This window comes from Oncorhynchus masou, chromosome 10 (assembly GCF_036934945.1).
Source record: "Oncorhynchus masou masou isolate Uvic2021 chromosome 10, UVic_Omas_1.1, whole genome shotgun sequence".
Taxonomy (NCBI): Eukaryota; Metazoa; Chordata; class Actinopteri; order Salmoniformes; family Salmonidae; genus Oncorhynchus; species Oncorhynchus masou.
The window spans coordinates 49107163-49128555 of NC_088221.1; the positions used below are offsets into that span (position 1 = coordinate 49107163).

Below are 21393 nucleotides of genomic sequence, written 5' to 3' on the forward strand. Positions count from 1 at the left end.
CCGTTAAAAGGACTTCGGTTCAGGTTCTGTAGCTCTACGGCCAGACTCTTGTAGTTGTAAGACTTGATTGTTTTTGCTTCTCTTGATTCTGACTGTTTGTCTGTGCGCTCAGTGGAAGACCCCCCCTTCCAGCTCTGTGCCTCATGGCTTGCTACTACATAGTCATCAGTTCTACTCACCTCAGCAACGGCCACTTCAGGAACATCAAGGGAGTTTTCCGCGGACCCCTCAGCAAGAATGGCAACAAGAACTTGGTAAGTACTCTACATCTTAACTTTGTCTCATGTGTTACTTTCTCCTTGTGTCTGAGTGAGTATCTGATGCTTTCTGCTTGTGTCTGAGTGAGTATCTGATGCTTTCTTGTGTCTGAGTGAGTATCTGATGCTTTCTGCTTGTGAGTGAGTATCTGATGCTTTCTGCTTGTGTCTGAGTGAGTATCTGATGCTTGTGTTCTCTGCTACGCCAGGCTGGAGGGAGTCATTCCAGAACTTGTAACTGTAGAATTTAATATTTATTATGATCCTGGGTTCCGAATATGATTAAAACTATGACATCACGACAAAACACAATAACATAACAGCCAACATGATAAATAAGGCAATACATCATTATTATGTTATTCCTCTCTTATTACAGAGTTACAATATAATATCCACAATACCACAATGTGTGTGTGTGTGTGTGTGTGTGTGTGTGTGTGTGTGTGTGTGTGTGTGTGTGTGTGTGTGTGTGTAGAATGTGTGTGTTAGAGCATGTGTCATTATACGTGTGTGTGTGTGTGTGTGTGTGTGTGTGTGTGTGTGTGTGTGTGTGTGTGTGTGTGTGTGTCTAGAATGTGTGTGTTAGAGCATGTGTCAGTATACGTGTGTGTGTGTGTGTGTGTGTGTGTGTGTGTGTGTGTGTGTGTGTGTGTGTGTGTGTGTGTGTGTGTGTGTGTGTGTGTGTGTGTGTGTGTGTGTGTGTGTGTGTGTTTGTGTGTCTTCAAAAGTCAAGATGGAACATTGGAGCTATAATGAACTCTTTTGTTTGCGACACCGATCAATCTATCCATAAGAACATTGGAACTAAATTAGCTCTTAACATTTAACTTGACTTAGTTGGACATGGAAGCAAACAGTAAGACAGTAATACTCTCTGTCTTACTCTTTTTTTGGTGCCTTTGCCTCTTTCTTAAAAATAAAAAATATATATTTATTTCTGTAAAAACACAACACTAGTGTGGGGTTGAATCAGTTTAGACTCTTTGCTATTTTCCGCATAAAAAAAAAGATATTTCCTCAACTGTTGACAGAACAGAACATAATGGGTAATGTGTCCCAGATGGACATGTTCTGACCAGTGGCCGTGTCTAAATTCCTACCAGATGGACAGCGAGGATGCTGCTGATCTCTCTACATGCAGTCATAGTCCTTAGTCATCCTTTTACCGTAGCTAGGGTTTTAGTCTGATTCCAAATGAATCGTTCTATTCGTCCAACCAGATTCTGGCCTTCTAGAACACACTATTTACCCTTCTGTTTGTCCAATCAGAGACTAGCATTCTAGAATACACTATTAATCCTTCTGTTTGTCCAATCAGAGACTAGCATTCTAGAACAATCATATCAAATTCCACAATCAGAACTCAGAATCTGGGGCAACACAGTGGGGAAATTAGGGAAGAGGAGAACTATGTCTAGAGAGACTCTTGGATAGATTTCCTGGCTATTAATTATGTAAACAAAAGTGTGATCTCACCATTGTTTGTCATATTTAGGAAGATCATCGCCCACACTAGATATTATCAGTGACGCTGCCCTGATTACTCACAACACACAGTAATCTAATTCAAATGCAGGAGTTCCTGACAGGAACGTCTTCACTTTATAAAGCTTTGAATATGAATATGAATATGCTACTGATGAAATTGCTTATGTTCTCCCTCAAAACATTCGTCTGCCGAGCAGAACAGAGCTTTCCTGACAGCCGACTCTCCCTCTTTAAAGAATTGGAAATGATTTGAGATAAAATATTGAAGCACTCTATTCCCACTTATGTTGTAGCAGCATGCAGCCTCCCACTTCCTCCTGCCTCCTGCTTCCTCCTGCCTCCTGCTTCCTCCTGCCTCCTGCTTCCTCCTGCCTCCCGCTTCCTCCTGCCTCCCGCATCCTCCTGCCTCTCTCCTTATTCCTCTCTCCTCCTCCCTCCCTCCTACCTCCCTCTCTCCTCCTCCTGCCTCTCTCCTCTTCCCTCCCTCTCTCCTCCCTCCCTCCCTCCCTCCCTCCCTCCCTCCCTCCCTCCCTCCCTCCCTCCCTCCCTCCCTCCCTCCCTCCCTCCTCCTCCTTTCTCTCTCCTCCTCCATCTCACCTCTTCCCTATCGCCTCCTACACCATCTCTCCACCATCTCTTCTCCTCCCTCCCTCCCTCCTCCCTCCACCTCCTCCTTCCTCTCTTCTCCTCCCTTTCACCTCCTTCCACTTGCCTCCCGCATCCTGTTTAACATAGCCAGCGCGTCAGGTGGCACGGCACTGAGAAGCGAGCAGGCAGCAGCAGCAGCAACATATTGTTTAAAGACAATAGGAAAGAACAGAGTTACTCCTCCACTCCTCACTGTGGCCAGGACTGGCTGCTGTGGGCCATTACCCAGGCTCCAAACCCCCTCCACCCCTCACCGCTATCGCTTCACTCCATCGTTCACCGGGAGACCTGATGTCATTTAATCTAGAATTACTGAGACCGGGAGCAGAGGAGGGGAGTGATGGGGGATGTCCCTTACTGGCACCACACAGACAGACACTGTAAATATACCTCCGTGCTCTACTCTCTCTCACTCTCTCTCACTCTCTCTTTCTCGGGACTCTCTCTCTCTCTCTCCCGCTCTCCCTGCTGTAAATCTGCTGCTGTGGCTCCAGAGTGTACACAATAACACAACCCGACACACTGCATGGGAATGTAACTCTTTGTAAGAGCTCTGCTTATCCCTCCATTGGTGCAGTGCCATCTGGCTACAAACAGCATAGCACAGCGAGAGCAGCACAGAGCTGAGATTTCCGTCCAAAGAAAATGTGCGGCCATACAACAATTTGTTACAGCAGGTTTAGTGGTTCCAGCTACGGCATTAAGCAAGGAGGAGGAGGAGAGAGAGAAGAGAAAGGAGAGTAAGGAGAGAGCAGAGGGGGAGAAAAGAAGGATAGGAGGGGAGACTTCCGTCACATTAAGCTTGGCAGACACCTACAGCAGAAAGAGAGAGCGGGAGAGAGAGAGAGAGGGAGGAGAGAGAGAGAGAGAAATATATATAGATAGATAGAGAAGAAAGGGAGAGGGAGCGATAGGGAGAGAGAGAGAGAGAGAGAGAGAGAGAGAGAGAGAGAGAGAGAGAGAGGGAGGGAGAGAGAGAGAGAGAGGGAGGGAGCAGAGCAGGGAGGTATATTTAGAGGCTGTCTGTGTGACTAGAGAAAGAGTAGAGAGAGACAGAAAGAGAAAGAGAGAAAAATACAGGGAGAGAGAGAATGAGAGAGGAAAGAGAGAGAGTGAGAGAAAGAGATAAAGACAGACAGAGAGAGAGAGAAAGAGAGAGAGATAAATAACTAGAGAAAAAGAGGAGAGAGACAGAGTGAGAGAGAGAGTGAGGGAGAGAGAGAGAGAGAGAGAGAGAGAGAGAGAGAGAGAGAGAGAGAGAGAGAGAGAGAGAGAGAGAGAGAGAGAGAGAGAGAGAGAGAGAGAGAGAGGGGAGGCTCCTCCAGTGGGCATTATACTCTGGTGGACATGATGCTGCTGCTTGGTGGTAATGGAGAGCCTCTCAGAGAGAGACAGAGAACTGGAATTACAGGTACTTACTATGTGAGCAGCCACTGGATTGCTGCTATGCCCGCCCACTCAGTATATCAACACGCATCACAGGGCACAGTACGGCTCGACAGAATAATCACCACATTACAAACAAACAACAAATGAGAGGATTCAGTGAAAGCTCATGTGGCCAAGGTTCAATTTTGCAATGTTCCGTTCTTCAAGGTTCAATTCTTCAAGGTTTCAATTCGTCAAGGTTTCAATTCTTCAAGGTTCAATATCTTCAAGGTTCCATTCTTCAAGATTTAATTCTTCAAGGTTCAATTCTTCAAGGTTTCGATTCTTCAAGGTTACATTTTTCAAGGTTCAATAATTCAAGGTTCAATTCTTCAAGGTATGATTCTTCAAGGTTTCGATTCTTCAAATTTCAATTCTTCAAGGTTTCAATTTTTCAAGGTTCGATTCTTCAAGTTTCAATTCTTCAAGGTTTCGACTCTTCAAGGTTCACTTTTTCAAGGTTCAAATCTTCAAGGCTTCAAATCTTCAAGGTTTGATTTTTCAAGGTTTCAATTCTTTCAGTTGGCGTTTTGAAATCTGTCCATAAATGAGTGCTGTCATTGTGGATTGTTGAATTGGAGGCGTTTGAAGTGTAGTGCAGGATTTACGTTGTTTTTTTTTACAAGTGAGTGCTCATCTTTGTAGCCTTTGGGGTTTAGCTTCACTGAAACCTGGAGGCATTTGAAGCCACGATGTAAACGTACAGTATGGGCGCTGTCTGAAGTGATGGAAAAAGTACCCAAAATGACTCAAGTAAAAAGTGAAAGTTACCCAGTAAAAATAAAACTTGAGTAGAAATCTATATGTATTTAGTTTTAAATATACTTATGTATCGAAACTACAAGTATACGTGATTTCATATTCCTTGTTTTAAGCCATCTAGACGGCACAATTATCTTTTACATTTTTTATTTACTGATAGCCAGGAGCACACTCCAACACTCAGACATCATTTAGAAATGAAGCATTCATGTTTAGTGAGTCTGCCAGATCAGAGGCAGCAGGGATGACCAGGGATGTTCTCTTGATAAATGTGTGATTTGACAATTTCCTGTCCTGTCCTCTCCTGCTAAGCATTCAAAATGTAAGAAGTGCTTTTGGATGTCAGGGAAAATATATGGAGTAAAAGCTGTATCATTTTCTTTAGTAATGTAGTGAAGTAAAAGTAAAAGTTGTCAAAAATATAAATAGTAAAGTACAGATATCTCCCAAAACAACTTAAGTGTATTTTTTAATGTATTTTTTTTTATTTGTGTACTCTACACCACTGGTTATCCTGATGTGATAGGGTGATATTTAAATGAAGTTCATCATTGAGGGCTTTTAGAGTTAAGTTAAATCTGGATGAGTTTGAAACGTTGTAGTGATGTACTGATCGTATGGATGTTAGATTGAGTTGCTGTTAACTCTGGCTGGCTGTGAAGTAGAGAGAAAAGGAGAAACCTCATCCCTAGAGAGACCTCATCCCTAGAGAGATTTCATCCCCAGACAGACCTCATCCCTAGAGAAACCTCATCCCTAGAAAGACCTCATCCCTAGAGAGATGTCATCCCTAGAGAGACCTCATCCCTAGAGAGATGTCATCCCTAGACAGACCTCATCCCTAGAGAAACCTCATCCCTAGAAAGATGTCATCCCTAGAGAGATGTCATCCCTAGACAGACATCATCCCTAGAGAAACCTCATCCCTAGAGAGATGTCATCCCTAGAGATTTGTCATCCATAGAGATATGTCATCCCTAGAGAAACCTCATCCCTAGAGAAACCTCATCCCTATAGAAACCTCATCCCTAGAGAAACCTCATTCATATAGAAACCTCATCCCTAGAGAGACCTCATCCCTAGAGAGATGTCATCCCTAGAGAAACCTCATCCCTAGAGAAACCTCATCCCTAGAGAGATGTCATCCTGATGTCATCAGAGACAGCAGCAACGCTGGAACGATCTCAAACTGTTACAAGGCACAAATGACTTCAGTCCAAACAGTAGGGTGACCGCTTCTATCATATGGCTTAACAGCTGGTGGTTTAACACAAGAGAGAGTGTAAAGACTGAGGCTCTTCTCATCCCTTTCTAAGATCCAACTTTAGCACTAGTTACATTATATAGATGTCATTCCAAAGAGTAGGACTAGTATCAAATCCCTTACAACTAGTGGTTTTACAAAAGAGAGAAATGATGCTGTAGTCATCCCACTTTAATTTCCTCTACACTCATCACTCTGATCTTCGGCAACATTTATTTGATAGGAGCACGATATACTGGCCTGTGCTGCAGAGAATATAAACACATTTTACTTTAAATTATTAACAGTGACATCAGAAAGTATACACAACTGTTACGGCTGTATTCGGAATGAGACCAAGGCGCAGCGTGGTAGGCGTACATTTTGAATTTATTAAATGAACAACCCCCCAAAAAATAAGAAAGATAAATTACACTTAAAGTATTGTAGCACTAAAACAGCAACTAACAAAAACAAGATCCCACAACAGAAAGTGGGAAAAAGGGCTGCCTAAGTATCATCCCCAATCAGAGACACCAATAGACAGTTGCCTCTGATTGGGAACCATACTCGGCCAAAAACAAAGAAATAGACAACATAGAATGCCCACCCCAAATCACACCCTGACCTAACCAAATAGAGAAATAAATGGCTCTCTAAGGTCAGGGCGGAACAACAAACTTCTGTTGTGTTACAACCTGAATTTAAAATGGATTAGATTGAGATTTTGTTTCACTGGCCTAAACAAAACATCATATCAAAGTGCAATAAAGTGGAATATTTTTTTAGACATTTTTACAAATGATGAAAACATGAAAAGCTTAAATTGTCTTGAATCAACCCCTTTTGTTATGGCAAGCCTAACTAAGTTCATTACTAAATATCTGCTTAACAAGTCACATAACAAGTTGCATGGACTCATTCTGTGCATGATAATAGTTTTAAACATTATTTTCTGTACTCTCTGTACCCCACACATAGAACTATCTGCAAGGTCCCTCAGTCGAGCAGTGAGTTTTAAACACAGATTCAACCACAAAGACCAGGGAGGTTTTAGAATCTCTCAAAGAGTCTCTCAAAGAAAGGTCACCAATTGGTAGATGGATAAAAATAAATAAAAGCTGACATTGAATATTCCTTTGAGGATGGTGAAGTTATTAATGACTCTTTGGATGGTGTACCAATACACCCAGTGACTTAAAAAATACAGGCATCCTTCCTAACTCAGTTGCCAGAGAGGAAGGAAACCACTCAGATATTTAACCTTTTTTAAAAAACATTTATTTAACTAGGCAAGTCAGTTAAGAACAAATTCTTATTTTCAATGACAACCTAGGTACAGTGGGTTAACTGCCTTGTTCAGGGGCAAAACAACATATTTTTACCTGTCAACTCAGGGATTCAATCTTACAACCTTTCGGTTACTAGTCCAACACTGTAACCACCAGGCTACCCTGCTGCCCCTGGATCAACAACCATGAGGCCAATGGTGACATTAAAACTGTTACAGAGTTTAATGGGTGTGATAGGAGAAATCTGATGATGGATCAACACCTTTACAGTTACTCCACTATACTAACTTAAATGACAAATTGAAAAGAAGGAAGCCTGTATGGAATAAAACATGCATCCTGTTTGCAATAGGGCCCAAAATAATACTCTTTTTGTCCTGAATATGAAGTGTTATGTTTAGGGCAAATACAACACAACACATCCCTGAGTACCACTCTTCATATTGTCAAGCACGGTGATGGCTGCATCATGTTATGGGTATGCTTGTCATTGGCAAGGACTGGGGAGTTTTTTAGGATAAAAAAAAACGGAATAGAGCTAAGCACAGTCAAAATCCTACAGGAAAACCTGGTTCAGTCTGTTTTCCACCAGACACTGAGAGACAAATTCACTTTTCAGCAGGACAATAGCCGAAAACACAAATCTACACTGGAGTTGTTTACCAAGATGACATTTAATTTTCCTGAGTGGCCTAGTTACCGTTTTGATATAAATCAGCTTGTCTATTGCAATACTTGAAAATGGCAATCTAGCAATGATCAACTACCAACTTTACAGAGCAAGAATTGTTTTATTTAAAAAGAAATGTCAATTATTGTACTATCCAGGTGTGCAAAGCTCTTAGAGACTTAACTGTAATCAAAACAAAAGGTGTTTCTAACATGTATTGACTCAGGGGGTTGAATACATGAAGTCAATGAGATATTTCTGAATTTCATTTTTCAGTTCCTTTTCTAAAAACATGTTTTCACATTGTCATTATGAGGTATTGTGTGTAGATGGGTGAGAAAAACTATATTTAATACATTTTAAATCCAGGCTGTAAAATGTAGATAAAGTCAAGTGATGCCTGGCTTATAAGTGACCCGCCCCCCCCGCACAATATTTTCACAGGAGCTCAGCGATTTTATTTATTTTATAAGTATTGTATTTGTATCCCTCGAATCTGCCTATTGTGCTGTCAGAAAAAAAAAGGAAAATAATCAAGTTAGTGTTTTATCGCTCTGTGATGCTGCGTTGCATTCTGTGCTGTTCTGTAGTGTATTTTATATTTGTCATTTTTATGGATCCCCATTAGCGGCTGCCAAGACTCTTCCTGGGGTCCAGCTAAATTAACACATTCATAACAGATTTCACAACACACTAGGTGTGTGCCCTCAGCCCCCTACGCCACTGTGTGTATAGTCCATATGCTATTATGTGTGTATGCGTGTGTGTGTGTGTGTGTGTGTGTGTGTATGTGTGTGTGTGTGTGTGTGTGTGTGTGTCTGTGCCAATGTTTGTGTTACTTCACAGTCCACGCTGTTCCATAAGGTGTATTTTCATCTGTTTTTTTTTCAATCTGATTCTACTGCTGCATCAGTTACCTGATGTGGAATAGAGTTCCATGTAGTCATTGCTCTATGTAGTACTGTGCGCCTCCCATAGTCTGTTCTGGACTTGAGAATTGTGAAGAGACCTCGTGTGGCATGTCTTGTGGGGTATGCATGGGTGTCTGAGCTGTGTGCCTATTGTTAAAGCAGACAGCTCAATGCTTTCAACATGTCAATACCTCTCATAAATAAAACTTTCAGCCTTCAGAGATTAAGATGAATATTATTAATATTAGCTCTCTGTGTACATCCGAGGGCCAGCCATGCTTCCCTGTTCTGAGCCAATTGCAATACTCCTTAGTCCCTCTTAGTGGCACCTGACCACATGACTGAACAGTAGTCCAGGTGCAACAAAACTAGGGCCTGTAGGACCTGCCTTGTTGATAGTGTTAAGAAGGTACAGCAGCTCTTTATTGTGGACAGACTTCTCCCCATGTTAGCTACTGTTGTATCAATATATTTTGACCATGATAGTTTATAGTCAAGGGTTACTCCAAGAAGTTTAGTCATCTCAACTTATTCAGTTTCCGCAATATTTATTACAAGATTTAGTTGAGGTTTAGGGTTTAGTGAATTATTTGTCCCAAATACAATGCTTTTACTTTTTTTTATATATTTTGGACTAATTTATTCTTGGCCACCCATTCTGAAACGAACTGCAGCTCTTTGTTATGTGTTGCAGTCATTTCAGTCGCTGTAATAGCTGACATCTATAGTGTTGAGTCATCCGCAAACATAGACTTTACTCAAAGCCAGTTGCATGTCGTTTGTAAAGATTGAAAAAAGTAAGGTGCATAGACAGCTGCCCTGGGGAATTCCTGATTCTACCTGGATTATGTTGGAGAGGCTTCCATTACAGAACACCCTCTGTGTTCTGTTAGACAGGTAACTCATTATCCACAATTATAGCAGGGGATGTAAAGCCATAACACACACATTTTTCCAGCAGCAGACTACGATTAACAATGTCAAAAGCCGCACTGAAGTCTAACAGAACAGCCCCCACAATTTTTTTCTCATCAATTTCTCTCAGCCAATCGTCAGTCATTTGAGTAAGTGTTGTGCTTTTTGAATGTTCTTCTCTATAAGCATGCTGAAAGTCTGTTGTCAATTTGTTTACTGTAAAAGAGCATTGTACCTGGTCAAACATAATTATTTCGAAAACTTTACTAAAGGTTGGTAACAGGTTGACTGGTCGGCTATTTGAACCAGAAAAGGGGGCTTTACTATTCTTGGGAAGCTGAATGACTTTTGCTTCCCCCCAGGACTGGGGTCACACATTTTATAGTAGGCTAGTATTGAAGATATGGCAAATAAAAATGTCAATATCGTCCACTATTATCTTCAGTAATTCTTCATCCAAGTTGTCAGACCCTGGTGGTTTGTCATTGTTGATAGACAACAATAATTATTTTCACTTCTGCCACACTCACTTTATGGATTTTAAAATTACAAGTATTGTCTTTCATGATTTGGTCAGATGTCATGCCTAAGTTTGCTAATTTTTCCATGGGGATCGATGAGGAATTTTTCTTAATGGGTCATTGATAAGTCGTTATCTCAACGCAGCCTTACAATGCTGTGAAAGGACAGAGGAACACCATTTTTTGGGGTGGATCTTATCCTCCTTATGGAATGTGTTTTGTGGCCTCCAAAGTGGAGAGAATCGGGTTTGAGTCCAGGCTCTGTTGCAGCGGGCCACAACCGGAACCCTCATGGGGCTGTGCACATTTGGCCCAGCGTCGTCAGGGTTTAGGGGAGCGTTTGGTCGGCAGGGATATCCTGGGCCTATCGTGCACTAGCGACTCCTGTTGTATGCCAGGCACAGTGCAACCTGACATGGTTGCCAGGTCTACAGTGTTTCCTCTGACACATTGGTGCGGCTGGCTTCTGGGTTAAGTGGGCATTGTGTCAAGAAGCAGTGCAACTTGTTTGGGTCGTGTTTCGGAGGACACACAGCTCTTGACCTTCACTTCTCCCGAGTCCATACGGAAGTTGCAGCGATGAGAGAAGACTGTATCTACCAATTGGATACCACGAAATTGGGGAGAAGATTTTATAACTGAAAAATATTTGGAAAAAAAGTGTTTTGTTTCCAAAAGGTAAAAGTTACAACTACATTACATTACATTACATTTAAGTCATTTAGCAGACGCTCTTATCCAGAGCGACTTACAAATTGGTGAATTCACCTTCTGACATCCTACAACTACAATAATAATGTAGCCGGTTGTGAAGAGAAACACTCCTTTTCAAGCAATGTCACAATTCAGACAGGACCCAAGGTGATAGAATCGATGTCCATGTCATGGTGTAGTACATTCAGGATTAGCTCATTAATGTAATTTACTCGGGCTCCGGGATAGGACACTGTTTTTGAACCAGGAAAAGTCATTTTTCTTACCATGGAGCTTCCCAAAATCACGGCTGGTGTGAAGGACGAGGAATTCCGCACCGCTCGATCCAGAGCAGGGATGGAATATTGCCGATGTCGACTAGGAGTAGGCACAGCGGGCGCTACCCACAGCAACGAAGGTGCAGGAAGATCAGGCGATGTAACATTTTGTTGTTTGTATCTGCTCCTGGCCTCTCTTTGGGGAGTGTAGTCTGCTTTGCGGGAGGCCACCGACTTCGGCTTCCGCGGCTCGTGACATGGGATCATCGTTGATTGCCATGATCCTCTTGCTGTGCTTCTTCGACTCCGCTATCAGATGAGGGAGGAGAGGCGGGAGATGGCTCCCCTGATGAACGAACTCCGAGCAACACCGGCCAGTCGGATGACGACAAACAACAAGGCGGAGAAGAACAAGCGCGAACGCCGTTCAGCCACCGGCGTATAGAAGGTAAACATCTCTACGTTTTCCCCAGTTTCTTATGTAGGCTGGCGACCTGCGTGATCAAGAAAGTCACCTCAAGCCTGTAATCCTCAGCAAGCAAACAATTGCTGCATTGGAACTCTCAGTGATCCATTTTGTCCCAAATCATTAGGAGATACAGCTCTGTAAACTGTATAATTTACCTCGCCAGACAAAGAGGGCTCCATTGGAAAACTCATCTGGGACTGACTTCTTTAGCTTGATGGCCCTCTTCTTGTTCCCTCACTTCTTTCTCCGGTGCATGCGCCACTCACAATCGTGTCGCACTTACCACTCCCCATACCTGTAACCGCGTACCCTGTGACCTGACATGTGAGCCAGGAGTGTTGTTGTATTAGTCAGGTCAAGGCTCCGACCAACATCGAACTGAGGAGAATAACAAAGAAATCTAACAATGTGAATTACAAGTTTAATATTTTGAAAATATTTACTATTTACCCACCCACACATTGTGGAAAATTCCCAATGTAATTTGACATGTTTGCCTTGCGGCCGCTAGCTAGTTAATGTTAGCTGTTTAGCCAGTGTGGTGAGGAAGACTTCACCGAGAAATCATAGAATGTTGATGTACAACTATAGAATTTAGAATGTACGCATTACAAATGCATATGCGATACTTATTGACACGAGTCTTGCTCGTCAGTTAGCTAACTAGTCAGTTAGCTTATCTAAAGCTAGCTAAGGGGGATACCTAGTAGGTTAAGCAACTTAAAATGCCTTCAACCTTAAATGTGTCATCCACATTTAACCCAAACCCTCTGAATCCAAGAGGTGCAGGGGGCTGCCTTAATCGATGTCCACATCAAAGGCGGCAGGGGAACAGTTGCTGTCGGGGGTTAACTACCTTGCTCAAGGGCAGAGCAGCAGAATTTTCCACCTTGCTGGGATTCAAATTAGCTACCTTTCAGTTACTGGCCTACCGCTCTTAACAAGGCTACCTGCCGCATCAGTGCAGTTAAAATTGCATTTTTTTCCTTGTTAATAATAAATGTTACAGGACATGACTAGAAACTGGTTTGTCCTGGTTATATATGCATCTATTTTCGCTGGAGTTTTAAATATTCTTTGCATTGCTAGTTTGATTAATAATGGCAGCCAGTCAGTGAGTGGCTGCGATGCAGCGTGCGTGGCGTGATGAAGAGAAAAGGCACAGATGTCTAACTTTAAGAACAGAAACGTGTAACAGTCTTTCAGCTAACCCCAATTCATTCAATCACCCTCTTTCAATCACCAGCTTTCAAAGATATGTAGCATATGTCTGATGACGTGATTCAGGAGAGTGAGGGTTTTCAGTCAACATTTTCCATGTATGATGAAAGCATGTACCTCTTCTAGATAGTGTAACTGCTAATTGTTTGAAGATTGAGAGCCACTCTGCAAATTGGTACAAAGTATTACAGTACCCCATCTAAAAAGCATACATCAACAGCTTGTATTCTGTCACTGGCCCACTACTGTACGTCTCATGTCTGTGTCGGCTGTGTTAGGCAACAGGAGAATCAGACCAGAGTGAGGAAAGAGGAGGCCAATGATCGTTGTCTCACGGGAGAGCAACCACCTGCCACATTTTCAAAATCTTTGGTTGGCAAGCCAACCCAATAAATGTTTTATAGTGAACAAAAAACTATCTGGGTGTTTCTGGCTTTGACTTGGGAATTTAATTGGTAAACATTTTCACACCATTGTCTTTCCTATATTGTTCTGAAAACACCAATCAAACATATCTGTTCTATCTTAATGTGTTTTCTGCAAACCTTCCAGGGGCCTTGAGTAATATTTAAAAATATAAAGGCCCAGTGTAGTAAATATTCGATTTTTTTCCATGACCCTGATGTTGCAAGAGCCATGCTCTACCAACTGAGCTTCACCAACATAAACTATAAGCAATATAAATGCTCTAAAAGCTAAATAAATAATAGATAAACAATACTTTACAAACAATATGTACTATATAAGCAATACAACTACTCTATATACATATATACATAAGCAATATAATGAGCAATATATATACTACATAAACAATTTAAAAACTCTATAAGTAATTTACATACTATATAAGTAATATACATACTCTATAAGTAATATACATACTATATAAGTAATATACATACTCTATAAGCGATATAAATAACCTATAAGAATGATAAGTAATCTATACATTACATAAATACTCTATAAACAATATACATACTCTATAAGTGATATAAATGACCTATAAGAATTATAAATAATCTATACATGATATAAATACTGTATAAGCAGCAATGTAAATACTCTATAAACAATATAAATATAAAGAATTTAAATACTCCATAAGCAATTTAAATTCTCAATAAACAATATAAATATTCTATAAGCAATTTAAATACTCTGTAAACACTATAAATACTATATAAACAATATAATTACTCCTAAAAATATGTGTACACAAATACTATATAAACAATATAAATACTCTATAAAGAATATAAATATGCTATAAGCACTATAAATACACTATAAGCAACATAAATAATAAACAATATAAATACTCCTAAAAATATGCGGACACAAATACTATATAAACAATAGAAATATTCTATAAAGAATATAAATATGCTATAAGCACTATAAATACACTATAAGCAACATAAATAATCTATAAACAATATAAATACTCAATAAAAAAATCGACATACTCTATAAACATATACATATTCTATTAACAATGTAAACACTATACGTGATATAAATACCATATAAACACTATAAATAATCAATAAAATCAATAAATAAACTATAAATACTATATAAACAATATAAACGCTCTATAAACAATATAAATACTCTATTAACAATGTAAACACTCTATACATGATAAAAATACCGTATAAACACTATAAATAATCTAAAAAATTTAGAAATACACTATAAACACTATATAAACAATATAAATACTCTATAAACAATATAAATATTATATAAACAATATAAATACTATATATAACTAAGGTAGCTCCCCTTCCCGTTCGTTTTCGCGCTACAGTGATTATTTTCCCCCTCCTTATGTGTTTATTGATGCACCTGTTTTGAGTTGGTATAATTAGTGAGGTTTTATTAGTCCCCTGGTTTGCGGGATTAATTATTGTGACCTTCTGTTTTTGTAATTTGTGTTTCGTGTTTTCCCATTTCGTGGGTTTTGCTGGACAGTTTAAGTCCCCTGTTTGGGGCGTTTGCTTTGTTCTACGCCCTGTGTTTTCGTGGGGTTGGCTTATGTTTGCCGTTTTGGTGCATTAAAGTAGCACTCCCCTGAACTCTCTGCTTCCTGCGCCTGACTTCTCACCCACTACACCCAGAACGTTACAATAATTAATATAAATAATATGTACACATTATAAATACTCTAAGCTATAGAAATACTCTATAAAAAATATAAATATTATATTAACAATATAAATACTATATAATGAATATGAATAATATGTACACATTATAAATACTCTATAAGCAATCCAAATACACTATAGATTTACTCTACTACCACTCTAACTCAATGCTAAACGTAATTTTTATTTTACCTTTATTTAAATAGGCAAGTCAGTTAAGAACAAATTCTTATTTTCAATGACGGCCTAGGAACAGTGGATTAACTGCCTTGTTCAGGGGCAGAACGACAGATTTGTACCTTGTCAGCTCGGGAATTTGAACTTGCAACCTTCCGGTTACTAATCCAACGCTCTAACCACTAGGCTACCCTGCCGCCCCGAGGTTTTATTCACGGCAGGTTCCGTAATAATGAATACCTGTTTCAACCTAGCTATGGACACATACATCACCTCTGCCATTAAAAATACCCTCTGTCAGAGAGAGAAAGAACAATGGCGTCAATGTGTATCTCTCTGGCTCTCAGTCCCGGGCTGTCCATGGTGTGTTTGAGTGTTATTTCTCTCTCTCAGTGCCGGGGTGTCGTGAAAATGCATATGTCAGGAGGTTATTTCCATGGCCTTATCGATTTTCCTTTCTGAGTCACTTGGCCGGCTGCCAGGTCGGAGGGAAAGGAGCGTTATCGTGCTGAGCTGGGGATATGATCCTCCACAACAGGTCCTATCACACAAATAAATACTTTTCATTATAAGAATATTTTTGTATCTTTTGTAGTTAAAAGATACAGTTGAGATACAGTTTAACATCACCAGTGGATATGTGTCTCTGTCAATCAATCAATAAATCAATCAATCGAATGTATGTTTTGCATCCCTCCTCCGTCATGTTGTCTGCTGATGCACCTTTCAGAACTAAAATCTTTAAAGCCCTTTTTGTGTGTTACGCTGAATGGCTCCAGTAGGTTCACCGGAGATCTCTCACGAGAGTGGTATCAGGCAGGTCTAGGATGTGGTACTCTGTCCTTGTCCAACATGACCCCTCTGATCCTTATCTAACATGAGAGAGAGGGAGAGGGAGAGGGGGAGAGAGAACAGACAACTGACCTTTCTGTCCTCTCCACACACCCTTACAAGGCGAAATGAGACGTTTCTCCAAGGCAGTTACATGTAGGGAGGTTACATTCACGGCAGGTTTCGTAACCTCGCGGTTCAAAGGTTACATTCACGGCAGGTTCCGTAACCTCGCGGTTCCGAGGTTACATTCACGGCAGGTTCCGTAACCTCGTGGTTCCGAGGTTACATTCACGGCAGGTTTCGTAACCTCGCGGTTCCGAGGTTACATTCACGGCAGGTTTCGTAACCTCGTGGTTCCCAGGTTACATTCACGGCAGGTTCCGTAACCTCGTGGTTCCCAGGTAACATTCACGGCAGGTTCCGTAACCTCGTGGTACCCAGGTTACATTCACGGCAGGTTTCGTAACCTCGCGGTTCCGAGGTTACATTCACGGCAGGTTCCGGAACCTCGTGGTTCCCAGGTTACATTCACGGCAGGTTCCGTAACCTCGTGGTTCCCAGGATAAATTCACGGCAGGTTCCGGAACCTCGTGGTTCCCAGGTTACATTCACGGCAGGTTCCGGAACCTCGTGGTTCCCAGGTTACATTCACGGCAGTTTCCGTAACCTCGCGGTTCCCAGGTTACATTCACGGCAGGTTCCGGAACCTCGTGGTTCCCAGGTTACATTCACGGCAGGTTCCGAAACATCGTGGTTCCCAGGTTACATTCACGGCAGGTTCCGGAACCTCGTGTTCCCAGGTAACGTGGCGTCAGGCAGTACGTCACGGCAGTTCATCCACAAGCTAAGAATAAGAAGTCTATTTTATTAACCACCATTACATTCACGTATAACCTGCCTCAAACAAGGCAGCTCAGTTCAGAGTTTTAGTGATAGTCTATTTCTCTGCCTGCATATGTTCTTGAGATTTTTGGAGGCACCTCATCTCACTTTAGTTGAACCACTCCTTACACCTCATCTCACTTTAGTTGAACCTCTGTCTACACCTCATCTCACTTTAGTTGAACCTCTGTCTACACCTCATCTCACTTTAGTTGAACCTCTGTCTACACCTCATCTCACTTTAGTTGAACCTCTGTCTACACCTGATCTCACTTTAGTTGAACCTCTGTCTACACCTAATCTCACTTTAGTTGAACCTCTGCCTACACCTCATCTCACTTTAGTTGAACCTCTGTCTACACCTCATCTCACTTTAGTTGAACCTCTGTCTACACCTAATCTCACATTAGTTGAACCTCTGTCTACACCTCATCTCACTTTAGTTGAACCTCTGTCTACACCTCATCTCACTTTAGTTGAACCTCTGTCTACACCTGATCTCACTTTAGTTGAACCTATGTCTACACCTAATCTCACTTTAGTTGAACCTCTGTCTACACCTAATCTCACTTTGGTTGAACCACTCCTTACACCTCATCTCACTTTAGTTGAACCTCTGTCTACTCCCCTCGGTTATGTGTTCAGAAGATCTACATAGCATGTTCCCATGTAAGTTGTATCAACGGTGATATACAGTATGTCAGTATGGAATAAGCATTGATGTGTGCATAACATCTGCAGTGGATTTTTCCCTAACCGACTATTAGTTGAGCGGTAGCATAAACACCCTCTGTTCAGGACAGGTGTTGACTAATTGGTGTGACAGGCTTGATTAATCCTCTAAATGTTCTACCTCAGCTGAGTGCTCCACACAGCACACGTGTGACAGTGAAGCAGCAGCCGTTTAGTTATAGCAGTTAGACAGTCACCACAGCATTATTTACAGGTAAGGGGTAGGGAGTAGGCGGTAAGGAGCTGGGAGAAGGGGGTAGGGACTAGGGACTAGGGGTTATGGGGTAGGGAGTAAGGAGTTGGGAGAAGGGGGTAGGGAGTAAGGAGTTGGGAGAAGGGGGTAGGGGGTAGGGAGTAAGGAGTTGGGAGAAGGGGGTAGGGGGTAGGGAGTAAGGAGTTTGGAGTTGGGGGTATGGTGTAGGGGGTAGGAGATAATGGAGTAGGGTAGGGAGTAAGGAGTTGGGAGAAGGGGGTAGGGGGTAGGGGGTAGGGAGTAAGGAGTTGGGAGAAGGGGGTAGGGGGTAGGGAGTAAGGAGTTGGGAGAAGGGGGTAGGGAGTAAGGAGTTGGGAGAAGGGGGTAGGGGGTAGGGAGTAAGGAGTTTGGAGTTGGGGGTATGGTGTAGGGGGTAGGAGATAATGGAGTAGGGTAGGGAGTAGGGGTTCGGTGTAGGCAGAGGTGTCATTATTGAAACCTTACAAGTCAATTATACCTCTACCCACACAAGACAAGTGTGTATGAGCTTGTGTGTGTGTGTAGGTGTTCCTTTGAGTCAATGCGTTTTTACAGTTGCGGGTCCACAAAATCAAATCTCCATCCATCCATCCATCCATCCATCCATCCATCCATCCATCCATCCATCCTTGCTCAACAAAAGGGAGACAATTATTTTTTGTTTTTAGATAATATGACATTTTTCATTGTATTATATTTATTTTTAGAGCTGATGAGAAGTTTGATGAAGTCTGATGATCTGTACACTACGGATGTATTTTCCCTGGTTGAAACAGACGTGCTCAGGAAAGTGACATCACAATTTAAGACTTCTACTTACAGTAACCACTTTCCCCAGTGCTCTAAACACTGCTATAGTGAAACCCCTTCTGAAGAGAAGCAATCTAGATTCTTACGCTTTACGTAATATACGGCCAATCTCCAACTTTCCATTGTTAAGCTAAATGTAAGAATAAAAACGGCAATCAAACAGCCAAATGAAGTAGACTTGTGGCAGGTTGCCTCGTGGTTAAAGATTGAACCAGTAACCAAATGAAGTAGACTTGTGACAGGTTGTCTAGTGGTTAAAGCACTGAACTAGAAACCAAATGAAGTAGACTTGTGGCAGGTTGTCTGGTGGTTAAAGCATTGAACCAGTACCCAAATGAAGTAGACTTGTGGCAGGTTGTCTAGTGGTTAAAGCATTGAACCAGTAACCAAATGAAGTAGACTTGTGGCAGGTTGTCTAGTGGTTAAAGCATTGAACCAGTAACCAAATGAAGTAGACTTGTGGCAGGTTGCCTCATGGTTAAAGCATTGAACCAGTAACCAAATGAAGTAGACTTGTGGCAGGTTGCCTAGTGGTTAAAGCATTGAACCAGTAACCAAATGAAGTAGACTTGTGGCAGGTTGCCTAGTGGTTAAAGCATTGAACCAGTAACCAAATGAAGTAGACTTGTGGCAGGTTGCCTGGTGGTTAAAACATTGAACCAGTAACCAAATGAAGTAGACTTGTGGCAGGTTGCCTGGTGGTTAAAGCACTGAACCAGTAACTCAATGAAGTAGACTTGTGGCAGGTTGTCTAGTGGTTAAAGCATTGAACCAGTAACCAAATGAAGTAGACTTGTGGCAGGTTGCCTAGTGGTTAAAGCATTGAACCAGTAACCAAATGAAGTAGACTTGTGGCAGGTTGCCTAGTGGTTAAAGCACTGAACCAGTAACCAAATGAAGTAGACTTGTGGCAGGTTGTCTAGTGGTTAAAGCATTGAACCAGTAACCAAATGAAGTAGACTTGTAGCAGGTTGCCTGGTGGTTAAAGCATTGAACCAGTAACCAAATGAAGTAGACTTGTGACAGATTGCCTAGTGGTTAAAGCGCTGAACCAGTAACCAAATGAAGTAGACTTGTGGCAGGTTGTCTAGTGGTTAAAGCATTGAACCAGTAACCAAATGAAGTAGACTTGTGGCAGGTTGTCATTTGGTTAAAGCACTGAACCAGTAACCAAATGACGTAGACTTGTGGCAGGTTGTCTAGTGGTTAAAGCATTGAACCAGTAACCAAATGAAGTCGACTTGTGGCAGGTTGTCTGGTGGTTAAAGCATTGAACCAGTAACCAAATGAAGTAGACTTGTGGCAGGTTGTCTGGTGGTTAAAGCATTGAACCAGTAACCAAATGAAGTAGACTTGTGACAGGTTGCCTCGTGGTTAAAGCATTAAACCAGTAACCAAATGAAGTAGACTTGTGGCAGGTTGTCTAGTGGTTAAAGCATTGAACCAGTAACCAAATGAAGTAGACTTGTGGCAGGTTGTCTAGTGGTTAAAGCATTGAACCAGTAACCAAATGAAGTAGACTTGTGGCAGGTTGTCTAGTTGTTAAAGCGGTGAACCAGTAACCAAATGAAATAGACTTGTGGCAGGTTGTCTAGTGGTTAAAGCATTGAACCAGTAACCAAATGAAGTAGACTTGTGACAGGTTGCCTCGTGGTTAAAGCATTAAACCAGTAACCAAATGAAGTAGACTTGTTTCAGGTTGTCTAGTGGTTAAAGCATTGAACCAGTAACCAAATGAAGTAGACTTGTGGCAGGTTGTCTAGTGGTTAAAGCATTGAACCAGTAACCAAATGAAGTAGACTTGTGGCAGGTTGTCTAGTTGTTAAAGCGGTGAACCAGTAACCAAATGAAATAGACTTGTGGCAGGTTGTCTAGTGGTTAAAGCATTGAACCAGTAACCAAATGAAGTAGACTTGTGACAGGTTGCCTAGTGGTTAAAGAATTGAACCTGTAACCAAATGAAGTAGACTTGTGGCAGGTTGCCTAGTGGTTAAAGCATTGAACCAGTAACCAAATGTTTCTTGTTCAAATCCACTAGCTGATAAAGTATGTGTCTTGCTCTTGTAATTCACTCTGGATAAGAGCATCTGCTAAATGACTAACATGTAAACTGTATTTAGTTTAAATCCCACTCTGGTTTTCGATGCCCACCACAGCACAGAGACAGCCTTAGTTAAAGTGATAGATTATCTTGGAGCAAAACACAGATGCCAAACAGCTCTCTTGTTCTTGTGCTCTTAGATTTTAAGTGCTGCATTCGATACTGTTGACCATGATGTCCTTCTGGACAGATTGGAGAGGTGGGTTGGCCTCTCTGTTCCAGTTCTAAATTGGTTTAGGAGCTATTTTACCGGTTGAGAATTTTTTTTGTAAACCTAGGTGAACATAATTTAGAGAAAATATATATCACATGTGGCATTCCAGGTTTGATTATGTGTCCGTGACTGTTCAGTTTATATTTGATAACCCTTGGCAGCGTTATCAGAAAGCACAGCATTGATTTTCACTGCTACTCAGAGGATACACAACTTTTCATTTCTGTGTCATCAAAGGATTTTTAGCTCCACAGATAAATTATTAGACCGTATTAGTGATTTAAATAGTTGGATGGATCACAACTTTCTCCACCTAAATCAAGACAAGACTGAGGTACTTATTATTGTTGGAACCAAAGCACAGAGAGAGAATTTAGCAACACGTTTTAATTCACGAGCAATAAAGATAAAACACCAAGTGAAAAACCTAAGTGTTATTTCAGATGCTGAATT

The 21393-nt window shown here is 41.3% G+C and overlaps 1 protein-coding gene across 1 annotated transcript in view; it reads left to right on the forward strand.

Moving 5' to 3' along the window:
• LOC135547716 (zinc finger protein 804A-like) overlaps positions 1-21393 on the forward strand; it is a 146439-nt gene that overhangs the window by 1083 nt on the left and 123963 nt on the right. The window contains exon 1 of the mRNA XM_064976960.1: positions 1-254. This exon is cut by the window's left edge and continues 1083 nt beyond it. Within this exon, the coding sequence (XP_064833032.1) occupies positions 144-254 (111 nt within the window). The 5' untranslated portion in view covers positions 1-143. The remainder of the gene's footprint in view (positions 255-21393) is intronic.